At 25.9% G+C, this 12,755-nt stretch overlaps 2 protein-coding genes across 2 annotated transcripts; both read right to left on the bottom strand.

The window, feature by feature from the left end:
- Positions 1–185: 185 nt before the first annotated feature.
- Positions 186–3,583, bottom strand: Bm13592 (Uncharacterized protein; the record flags this gene model as incomplete). The annotated part of the gene is made up of 9 exons (XM_043075737.1): positions 186–370; positions 1,201–1,321; positions 1,655–1,761; positions 1,957–2,065; positions 2,175–2,330; positions 2,647–2,740; positions 2,883–3,063; positions 3,218–3,287; positions 3,563–3,583. The coding sequence occupies 9 exons, from the start codon at positions 3,581–3,583 to the stop codon at positions 186–188; spliced, it is 1,044 nt and encodes a 347-aa protein (XP_042931671.1).
- Positions 3,584–7,224: 3,641 nt separating this feature from the next.
- Bm13043 (Uncharacterized protein) lies at positions 7,225–7,625 on the bottom strand (the record flags this gene model as incomplete). The annotated part of the gene is made up of 2 exons (XM_043075736.1): positions 7,225–7,259; positions 7,550–7,625. 2 exons carry the CDS (start codon positions 7,623–7,625, stop codon positions 7,225–7,227), a joined length of 111 nt encoding a protein of 36 aa, XP_042931670.1.
- Between the last annotated feature and the right edge of the window lie 5,130 nt (positions 7,626–12,755).

Below are 12,755 nucleotides of genomic sequence, written 5' to 3'. Positions count from 1 at the left end.
AAGTTAACTTTACTAAAACATTCTAAATACTTTCATATTTTTAAAGTAATTTGGTAGTTGCATTCCTAATTCGATTTTAAGCATTAAGAGATAAGAAGAAATTTAAACTATATTTACTATACAAATTTAATTCTAAGATAAAAAATTGAATAAAATGATATAAATGTCAAATTTTTGAATTCTTTCTATACCTGTAATTGTGTCAATTGATTGTGATCTTTCGTATCAAATTTATTGTTAGTTTTAGCGATTAAATCATTCTGTAAGCTTTTTTTGGCTCGTTGTTCTCGAATTGTGCTAAATTTTTTTAGTAAACGATGAATTTCTTTTAAACCATCTTCTTCGTTCTGCTTTCTATCAGCCATTTTAACTGCAAAATTAAATTAATTAAATTATTTGCAATAAATTTTTCTCATTTACTTTTGTAAAACATTATGAAATTGTTTATTAAATCATTTATTAGCATTGTTTATTAGTTTTTGAGAAAACTTTTCCATCTTCTTATTTTACTAAGTATAAAATTATCATTGAGATTTAACAAATTTGTAATCTAATAAGTTTCAGATTGAAATTGTATATGATAAAACTCAGTTCTTAAGGAAACAGTTTATTTAATATAATTTCTCTCTATCGATTAGAAATAATATTTTACTAATTTGTTTAAAGAATTTTGTAAATCATGTATGATGGCAAAATTTGTTAAAATGTAAAAATGGAAATAAGCTAAAAATGAAAAAGTGAAAATGTATAAATTTTTGATAACCATTGCATTATTAGCTTTTCAGATAATCCAAATCGAAAATCAAAAAAGCCATAATATTGAAAGCTTTTCAATACACAAATAAATGAATATTAAAGTTAAATAACAGTCACACGTGACTGTGACATATTAGTATTTAAATACAATAAATTTTAGTTATATTAATATAAGTGTAATGAAAGTAATTATCATTTTTGTTTTAATTGCAATAAAAAAAAAAAAAAAAAAAGAAAAAATTAATCAGTTGTTGTATTTAAATAAAATCCTTTCGAATTAAAAATAACTTTACAATTAGTAATAATGAAAAAATGCACTTCTATTTTATACGAAAATTTTTGTAATACAATGTAATTTATAGAAAAATTTTTTATCGAATAATTAAAATTAGAAAAATATCAACAAATATTGATAAGCATAGATATAAATTTTTTATAAATTACCTGAAGTATTATTGCTAATGATGGAAGTAGCTTTGATATCTTCAAATTCAAATGATCCATCTATGTTTGATTCATCAGATTCTTTCTCAGACTTTTTTATCTGATCGTTTACCTCTTCCTGCTGTAATTTTGCGCATAAACATTTTATGATTTACAGATAAGATTACTATGCTATTTATTTTTGTGGGAATATGAAAGAAAAGGGAGTGAAAAAAAAAAAAAAAAAAAGAAATGATAATGACACAGTGATTAATTAATCATTGAATAAATAATTATATTGTTGATAAAACGAATGGTTAGCTTCGATTGAATAATTTATCATACATAATTTATTTCCCTTTAATGTTTTATAAGTAATACTTTTGTAATTTATTAACTTTACTGTATAATTCATAGTATATTATTTAGTGATTTTTTTTTTCTTTTTTTTTTTGTTGCCCTAAGCTAAAATTACCTGGAAATTGGGTAAGTATGATATGGTTGATATTGTGGGAAGCTCTGTAATCGTTAGATTATCATCATCAGATGGTGCCAATTTCACTACCGTTTTTACTATATTTCCTAAAATCGATTGTTGCATATGTCATTTGTTTCATTTCATCTCAATGATTTCTAAAAAAGCTATAATTCGATTTAAAAAAAAAAAAAAAAAAACTTTAAGTTCCATTTACTATCTGATTTATTAATTTAAATATTTGCTTTTCTTCAATTGTTACATACCGATAAAAAAAAAAGAAAAAAACTTTATGGTGATACCATCATGTTGAACTTTTTCAATTTGTCCCTTCATTTCTACAGATTCAGATTTCTTAGCATTCGCAATAGGTATATTATTACAGTCTCGTCGAAATCGAACTTTATTAACCTATAAAAATAAAAAAGTTTTAATTGAAAGATCAAAAAAAGGAAAAATTCTTCCTCAGTTGTAATAGTAATAATAATAATTATTCATAGAATAGTAATATATAATAAACCTTCTTAGATGGAAGAGTTGATGAGGTTGCGGAGATTTTTTCAAACTTTTCTCTTATTGATTCAATTTTTTTTGCTTTACGATTTGCTTTAGTATCAGAGGGAATTACAGTAGCATGATATAAATATGTACCATTTAATTCTACCCTGTCAACTACCTGTAATAAATATTATTTGAAAAAAAAAAATTATAAAACAACAGAATGGTGTGAATTCTTTCAAATTTATAATTTAATTATTGATTTCTTTGCTTTATTGTTTATTTTTTTTTCTTCGTAAGGTAAACATTGAAATTTCTAATTGTTATATGCAGTGATAGCAATAATTTTTGTAGTTTTTGTAGTAATTTGTATCATTGAAACAAAAATTTAAAGCAAATACAAATAATGAATGAATAAATAAAAGTTAGAGGTGAATAATTAATTACAAAGTTTTGTTTTGGTAATATTTCTAATATTATTTTAAGAAGTATACCTTCATTGATGCTGGTACAAAATTTATTTTATAGTTTTGTTCATCACAATGGTTCTTCATATCATTTGTTTCAGCATTAAGATCAATTTTATTTCTGTAATTAAAAATTATTAAACAATGTAATGTTAATGATTTCAAAATTTTATTCATATCAATAAAATTTGGGAAATAAAATAAATTTAATAAATTTGAAAATTTCGAACAGAGAGAGAGAGAGGGAGAGAGAGAGAACTAACGTTATCTTTGAAGATGTGCAACGACGAATTTCACTAATTACAGTGAAATTATTCTCTGCTGATGATGCTTTTCGTCGTTTAAAGCGTGGTGAGCGCAAATGTGGCACTACATTTGACTCTTTTGATAATTGCAAAAAACGAGCGCACAATTTTTGAACTACGCCTGGACCATAACTAATTTCTAAATATTTTCAATTTTTTAAATTTTAATAATGTATTATAAAATTGGATTAAATTTGTTGAGTATGAAATGGAATAATTTGAAACTTTTATTATTGAATAGTTAGTTTTTATTATAATTATTATTGAATAGTTTAGGAAAATTTTCAAATAACCATTCATGGTAGAATCGCCATTACATTTAGCATCTTCGATTTGTTTACTTAATTTGTGATTGTCAAATAACTGAAAAAGATTTAAGATTTCAATATTAATGATAAATGAAGTATTAAAAAAAAATTTTTTTTTTGTGGTATATTAACTTTATTTTCATATTGTAGCTAATTGTTTTTCTTTTTTTTTCTGAGTAAATATTTGGATAGAAATTGAAAGAAAATTTGAACTTAGATAAATTAAGTGACGATTTTGCAAAACAATAAAACATATTATCGAATTTTATTTTATTTTTTGTATTAATTTTAAAAAGTATATAAAAATAGATCAATTAAATGAAGACAAACATTTGCATCATTTGAAATCATTTTCTTTTGATGAATATTTGACGGCAAATGTTTACTTCACGTTTGAAAATTGTCGAAGAAAGTTTGAAATTGAACGAATAAAATGGAATTGAACTAAAATATTGCTACTGCTAAATGTATTTGAATTTTTCACAGCCTGAAATTTTTTTAATAATTATAAAAGATATTGTTTTAGAGTAAAAAAATTGAAAAAAATTGCTCTTTCATATTTATACTTATCTTTTTGATAAAAAATTTCATTTGATAAGGCTCTAATTTCTTTTCTTTTCTTTTAATTTCAGTAATCGAATTAGTGTAAAACAAAAAGATATAATTGATAAGGTTAGCACTTAAAAAAGCCAACCATTATACAATATTAGAGTTAGAGTAAATAAGTTGTCGGAAGTAAAAAAATTGTTAAGCAATCGCTCATATTAATTAAACTTTGATTTTTTGAATCAACAAAATTAATGAAAAATGTAAAATTCGATTTTTTTTTTTTTTTTTTTATGAAAATATTTGCACAATTGCTAAGCTAATTTGCAAACTAATGAAGTATTCGAATTAAATAAGTTCAAATGCTAATTAAGTTATATCTTTAATTAAAAACGAAGTAAAAGAGAAAAAAATAAGATTTAGATAAATGTCAAAGGCTAATATTCCGCTTTTTCATTTATCGAATTTAGTGTAAAAGTTGTTAAATTCTATCTAAATCTTATTTTTTAACGAAAATGCAAACAGTAGTACATAAACAATTTTCTGCAAATAAAAAATGAAATACTTATGCATGCAATAGTAAACAAAATTGCGCAGCTTTTTTTATACAACGATATATGAAATCTGCTAATCGATTTATTTTATTTAATTTTTGCTAATTTAACACTCATTTTCTATTTCTCATCTTTTATTCTGTATGCAATTACTCTGATAAAATAATATTGAAATTATTTCATTTTAATATAATTTTCAAAACAATAACTTTCTAACAATGAGTAAATGGAATAAATGAATTGAATGTATTATTAATAGTAATAATAATAATAATAATAATAATAATAATAATAATAATAATAATAATATTATTATTAATAATATTTTTCATTCTGTATGCAATTACTATTAATATTATTATTATTTTTATTTTTACAATATAGGAAGAAGGGAACAATTTATCCTCAAAATTTTCCATTGGAAGAAAATAAGGGAGCAAAGAGTGAATGAAATATTTGTTCAAAAATCTTTTTAGTAATCAGTCAATTTAGTTAGTCACTCATTTCTCTCTCTGAACATTCATTCATTCATACTATAAAGTCTATCACAAGCAAATAGTAAAAATTGATTTTAGAACCAGTAAATGGGAATAAACATACATAGTTTACTATATTAGCATTGACATACACGCACACACACACACATGCATGTATGCATGCACACAAACTGACACATTCATCATGCATGCATAATGCTTTCAAATGAATGAAATTATTTTCCAAAATATGAATTCTAAAAATTAGTTCGGATATTTCAATTCCAAAAGCATTCTACAACCTTAATTCATTCTATAATCTTAACATATAGGACTAGTTTTATCTGCATGCAAATGCATGTGCACATGCACTTGCATGTTAAGAGTTAATGTAATGTATTATTTATTGCATCAAATTTGATCAAATATAAATTAAAAATTGAGAAATGAAAGACTGTGACTAATTCTATAACAAATATTTAAGCAAGCGACTGGATTTGATTGTCATTTGCAAAAGACATTTTTTATCAATATGTATCAGTTAAGTGCGACAGTGTGAAGAAGAGGCGCAAAGAGTACTATTGATGTACTATTTGGATTGCAGGCGCAAAGAGTACTACTGATGTAGTATTTAAATTGCATGCATGCATGCATGCATAATGTTTCTTTTTCCTCTTTTTACCCTCTCACATCCTTCTTATGCACTAAATAAATTAATAATAGATTATGTTCACATCATTGAACATTTTACAGATTATTGAGTGGATAAATTAATTTTTGTTAAACGTAATAAGAGACAGTTCAATGCATCAATGGTTTGTTTGTAAGGGAATAGATCAATTCAGGTAGATTTTGTCAGCATAATATGATATGAGGTACCACTGGTAACCATGGAAATGGTACCGCTATTATAACAGTCAAAAAACCTAATTGCCTCAATTTTTCTGTAAGTTAGAGCTAATTCAAATAAATCAACCAAATTTCAAGTTTAATCTTGAAAACATTTACTGCATGTCTCATCAAGATCTAACACTAAATCAGTCCTATAATTGCCGTATAGCTTAAAAATGAACTTCAAATAAAGGAGCAAAAGACAATAAATGAAAATTTTGCATATTTTATCAAAATGTCATCAAAAAATTTAAGAACAAATTCTCACTTCTTCTTATCGAGTTGAAATAACCTAACATTTCTACGACATTTAAATTTTGTATAATATACAATCCAATAAACGAGATAAAGAAAATTTTTTCGAAATGAATAACATTTTAAAACTGTGCCAGAAGCATTCTTTGACTTTGTTGTTTGAATAATGAAATAGTAATAATTAATAATAATAATAATAACGTAATAATAAAAGTATTAATAATAATAAATACTTGTTATATTGATCGATTCAGTATCAAAATACGTGATTCAAAGTCACTTAGGTCTTATTTGAGGAAAAGGTGAATACATATGGCTGTTATAGTGCTTCAGGTGTACTGAATTCATTATAGATTTTATCATTTTCATTAATTATTAAACTAATTTATAATTTTTCTAAACATATGTGTTATTTTCATATAAATAGGCATCGGAGTTCTTTTTTTCTCTTTGAACAATTCATTCTAGTATATTCTCGACTTTCAATTATGTCGAGATCAATTCCTAAATTAAATTAAAGTGCTTCAAATCTTGCCAAAGTTTTTCACGATTTTAAGAAATTAGCTGAGGGATTTGTTAACAAAAACAACAAAAATGTAAACTTGTTATACTTCATCCACACTTCTCCCCGGCATATCTCACTCAAATAAAACTTCTTCTTTCCTGTAAAAAAAATACTTCTGTCTTCATGATAATCTCTATGATAACTTCTCACAATTTCATAATAACCTCTATGATAACTTTTCACAATTTCATGATAATCTCTATGATAACTTCCCACAACTAACAATTTTTTATCATTTCACTTTTGTATATCATTCTGTGACGTAAATAAATTACATTTATCATTTTTTCTCTGTTTTTTGAGTCTTTTGCGCCACTGATAATTACATTAGTGTATATTTTATTAATTTGAGAAAATAGTCGATTATTACTGAGAAAGGACAAATAAATAAAATCTATCAAAACAGATTGTAACGATTGTTTAAAGTAACTACTTTTGTCTCTCTCTTGTTCACTTTACAACATCCAACATTTAATTAAACAGTGGAATATTAATTATCAATGAATTATTGTTGTTAAAAAGTATGTTAATAATTACATGTGTAACAAATCATGCAAAGAAGCTCACTCGATTAGTAATTCAATATGATTGTAAAGCTAATAACCGATGGTTTTGTATTTAGAACTTTATACAGAAAAAGAATTATTACCCAGGTGATCATCAATTAATTATACCTGAATATTTTCGTAATAGAACCATTTCACTTTATTCTTCCTCCATTTGATAATTTTCGTTCCTTTCTTAAAAAAAAGAAAAAAAAAGAAAAAGAAAAACTTATATAACTTTTTGTTTTTGAAATTCAACTAGTAATTTATGAAAGAAAGAAATGTGTAAAGATTTTCTAAAGCTGAAAGATTAAATTTCTACCACCACCTTTTACACCTTCATGCTTTTAACTATTCATTTATTTCATTTTTGTCTTCAACTTATTGCTCAAATCTTTTCCTATTGCGGTCAAGGACAATAGCAGAGGAGAAAGAATAGTAAAGTAAAATAAATTGAATTCCACATGAGAAATAATAAACAATACCGATCACTGATCGCTCCGATATAATTGTGATGAACAAACCTTTGATTCTATTAATCGCCAAACTATTATATTTCATTGTGCTCTATTTATTATATACATTTGAGAAGACCATTTTTGGAGAGATTGAATATGCAATAAATTAATTAAGAAAGTGATGCTTTAATCAGCCTTATTAGCAAAGCAACAATAAGCCAACTGTTATTTCTCATTTTCTTTGTCTTCTTTCTTTTCCGCTCAGGACGACCTTTTGCGCTTTCTCTTTGTCTCCAAATTTAGCAGAAATGTCTTTTTACAATAAATAATTCAAGCTATTCAAATAACATTTACTAAATTTTCTGAAATTTCACTGCTTTTTTTGACGCATAATTTTATTATAGATTATCTTTAGCGCAAGTATAGTACGTATTGATTAAATGATCCAATTCCGTTTAAAAAAGAAAAAAATGACATTCAAATAAGAAAGCTAGAAATTTCCGGCAAATTCCATAGGAATATAATTGGAGCATTTTCATTATTGAAAGAAAATTAATAACTACTGAAAACCTAAATTTAAATATTTTTTCACTTTCTCATTATAAAGTCAATTTGATATGCATCCTAAAAAAAATGAAATGAAATTTATACCAATGAAAAATAGATGCAAAAAAAATTGGCCTATTCATGTCAACGAACTCAATTAGAAAAATTTTAATTCATGTTAAGTGAAAAAATGAAACCAGTAAATAAGTTAATTATCAATAAATATGGTTTGTTGCAAAAAAGTAAATCTCTAAACAATATTTCTGCATGGTACTTTAGATCATTTTAAATAAGATTATGGCTGTAAACATATTCATTATTTATTAATAAATTATCTGAATATTTTCAAATTTCAACAAAATGAAAAGGAGATATGTAAATTTTCCATTTATATAATATGAATAAAATTAATTTCTACGATTTTTTTTTTTTTTTTTATAAATCCCATTTATTAAATCTTAATTAATTAAATTGGTAAATGATAACTGTTGAACAAAAGACTATTCTACTAATGCTAGTAGGATAAAATTTAGTTAATTTAAGTAATAAATAAATTCGATGATTTTCAATGGTGGATGGAATATTAAGTGAAAGTAAAAATTGAGGAATAGATTCAATCATTCGCTCCACCGTATGATCATGAAATAGTCTGATCGATTCATTAGTGATTGTTGTCATAAAGCGCCGAGGCAAATCGAAAAAGGAGGGTGAAGGACTCTGGAAATGACCTTGTTGTAGTTGCATGGTAGAATATCATCTTCTTCCATTCGTAGCTGTGTTACAATCCTAGAAATGACCTCATCATATGATGATTAGTGGTAAACGATACTGATTGTATAGGTCAGTCTCGAATTTTGCTCATTATAAACGGAAATTATTCATCTCCACTACTATTTTTTCATTTTTAAAATTATTCCTAATTATTCATTTTTTTCAATCTTTCTATTATTCAAGTAATATTTGCTGTAAACTTGACTTTTCCTTCCTTTGTGCTAGCTTTTCAAATTTATGTTTATAAGCTAAAAATAACTTAAACATTTAGAACTAATTTTCATAACTTTTCATGAAATTGTGTTAATGTGAAGAGCAATCTTGCAACAATAACAACAATATTCCTTTTTAAGATGAATTTTTCAAAGAATCTATAAAAGTGGAAAGAGAAAAGAAAGAATGTTAATATGTGACAATTGGAATGGTTATAGTTGTTTGATAAAAGATGTTCCGTTGGTGACAAACTCTGCCAACAATACATTATTATCAGTGAAAATGTTATCGAGGTCAATGCTATGGTTAACCTAATTTTAAACAGTAAATTGAAACACGTTACTCTCTTCTCTTCGATATATAAGGTTAGTCACAAACTGGCATATTGTATAATAGATTTTAGAGAGAGAGGGAGAGAGATAGAAACAGAGAGAGAGGGAAAAATGGAATAAAATAATGCATTCCTATTACTGATATCAAGAAAACATCTGGAATGATTCATAGATACTCCGTTCAGCTTATTTGAATTTTTTTTTCCCACGGCAGAATGCAATTTCGATTATTAAATGGTTTCAATTCCAATCTAATATGGTTTAATTTATAAGTTTGTCAAATTTATTGATAGTGATATAATGATGATAAACTTGATTAAAGTTCAACTTTTAAAATATCCATTTTAAATTTCATTTTCAAAATAAAACTACTTTGAAGTTTTGAGTAAATTAAAATATGCTGCTTCGTTCATTCAAGCAGCAGTCTAAACTGAAAAATAAAAATCAATCCATTAATCATGTAATAATCATTTGCAATAAATGCAGGACAGAGTGGCGCAGCGGAAATGCGTAGGAACATTTCCGCTTATCAGGTATGAATAGTTGAAATACTGCCCTTTAAATATTATTAAATTGTTGCAAAATGATGGAGTAGTAGATGCGCTAAACTGATGAAAGTGAGTGAGAAGTGCACGTTGAAAAAAATCTACCCAGAAATAAGTTATTTACAAAATTTGAATTATTCATTCAACTGTAAAACTTTGAAATAAATGTCGTGAGATGAGCTTTGACGTGTGTGTGTATACCATATGAAATGTAAAATCAGATATAACATTTCACACACTTTTTTTTTTATTATTGAAATGATTGGAAAAGAATAAAGATATTTCTATCTCAAAAATATTTTTTTTCAAAAAAATTTCTTTGAATTTACAATTAAATTATATTATCTTAGTTACACAAAATATTTTTATATGTTGTAAATAGAAAATATGATTTGTTTACAGTTTAAATTCTTTTCTATTAGCGGTACTATTCAAATGAATCGTAAAAAATTAATATTAATGAGAAAGTAAACTAAAACGAAGTGATAATAATCTCAAATTAATTGATAATTATAATTCAGTCAGAATTCAATATGATCGTTTAAGGTATTTCAAAAAATTGTACAATTAAAAATGCACAAAATTTTAGTATGTTTCAAATGTTAGCATTGATATAATGTTTCTTTGAATAGTATTAATTCCTTGAAATATCTCGAAAAATGTCTCAAAATATGTTCTCCCAAAAGGAAAAATAGCCAAAATTGAAAATATAAAAAGTTGTTTCTTTGAATGATTTTGAAATAATCCATCGATTCATTACTTATTAGAATCGAAATATGAATTGAAGAGGTGAAATTAGAATTGAATTGAAATATGTTTTGAAAATTTTAATTGAAGTTTTTAAACCATTCGATTGCTTAATAATTTCCAATGAAGACAGTGCCGGGAGAAAAATTTGACTCGATGGCTACATCTACCAAAAGATAATGTAAATATTTTAAGGCTAGCTTAGAAGCAGTGGAAATCTCTGGTAAAAGATTTAAAGTTTTAAATCCAGAATAGTAACAGAATAAAGATGGTTTGAGTATACGTTAATTTATAAACGAAAGGAACATTAAGAAAGATCATAAGTAGGAAATTGCTAAAAGAGAAGGAGTTTATAACCTTAATAGTGGAAGTTGAAAGCATACTTAATACTCGTCCATTAACCTACGTAAACTTCAACGATTCAACAATCCTGAGACCTACTGATTTTATTATACCGGACGTATATCTAATGATGCCTATTAATAATACCGATGATCAAGATGATTATACTTCACATAAATATTCACGAGAAACTTATCAGATATTGGACAAGAACATTAGAAATTCTGGATACATTCTGGAAAATATGGAAGGAGGAATACTTAACCAGTTTGAGAGAACGTCACAAATAGAACATAAATCTTCGAAAGGCGCCGAGATTAAAGCCCCTGTTGAAGGAGAAATTGTAATAGTAAACGAATCAAACGTTCCTAGTGGTACCTGGAAATTAGCAAAAATGAAGAAACTCAATAAGGCACAGGATAATAAGATAAGAAATGTTCTAATAGAGTTACCACGAGGAAGATTAAGAATCGACCTATAAATATGTTATATCCATTGGAAATTCAACAGAAAGAAGATACGAAGGACCAATCAACAATATTGAAAGATAGAATATATGAAACTGATAAACGAGAGGAACCCATTAGCTCAACGAACTAGAAATGCTACAAGATAAAAACAAACTACAACAAAAAACGAAGAATGACTCAAGTCCTCCCATCCGAAATCTCCAAATTAAATTCTCCGTCGGGAGTGTCGCGGATTTTAATATCGCGAAACTTTAAAATATTATATGAGAGTTGTAAATATGAGTAAGAAATATGTTCCATGAAATTCATTACAATAATGTTTATACTTTGTACTTTTTCTAGCTATGTTTAACCTTTAAATCTTTTATATATTCTTTACACGACATTAACTCCTTATTTAGTTGACCTCAATAATTCATTTATTAACAAAAGCAATAGTACAATAACTTGATAGAGAACAACTGAAATTGAACTCTCCTGGTTCTTCATAAAAAACACACAATGCCCCTTCAACAAGGATAACCTCTTTATGTAACAAGCAATATGCATAAACAAAGTATATGATTTACAGTATTAGATTGACCTGCCGAAAGAGTAATCAGTCTAACAAAGAGCTGTTGACTGGTTTACAAGCAAATCTATTTACTAGTTGACAAGCCACAAAGTACATCAGTTAAGCAGAAGTTGTTAACCTCATAGATTCATAGATAATTTACAGTGGCGATACAACCAATGAGGACAACTAAATAAGGAGTTAATGTCGTGTAAAGAATATATAAAAGATTTAAAGGTTAAACATAGCTAGAAAAAGTACAAAGTATAAACATTATTGTAATGAATTTCATGGAACATATTTCTTACTCATATTTACAACTCTCATATAATATTTTAAAGTTTCGCGATATTAAAATCCGCGACACTCCCGACGGAGAATTTAATTTGGAGATTTCGGATGGGAGGACTTGAGTCATTCTTCGTTTTTTGTTGTAGTTTGTTTTTATCTTGTAGCATTTCTAGTTCGTTGAGCTAATGGGTTCCTCTCGTTTATCAGTTTCATATATTCTATCTTTCAATATTGTTGATTGGTCCTTCGTATCTTCTTTCTGTTGAATTTCCAATGGATATAACATATTTATAGGTCGATTCTTAATCTTCCTCGTGGTAACTCTATTAGAACATTTCTTATCTTATTATCCTGTGCCTTATTGAGTTTCTTCATTTTTGCTAATTTCCAGGTACCACTAGGAACGTTTGATTCGTTTACTAT

Source organism: Brugia malayi, assembly GCF_000002995.4.
Source record: "Brugia malayi strain FR3 genome assembly, contig: Bm_v4_ChrX_scaffold_001, whole genome shotgun sequence".
Taxonomy (NCBI): Eukaryota; Metazoa; Nematoda; class Chromadorea; order Rhabditida; family Onchocercidae; genus Brugia; species Brugia malayi.
This window is presented reverse-complemented; position numbering and strand designations above follow the sequence as displayed.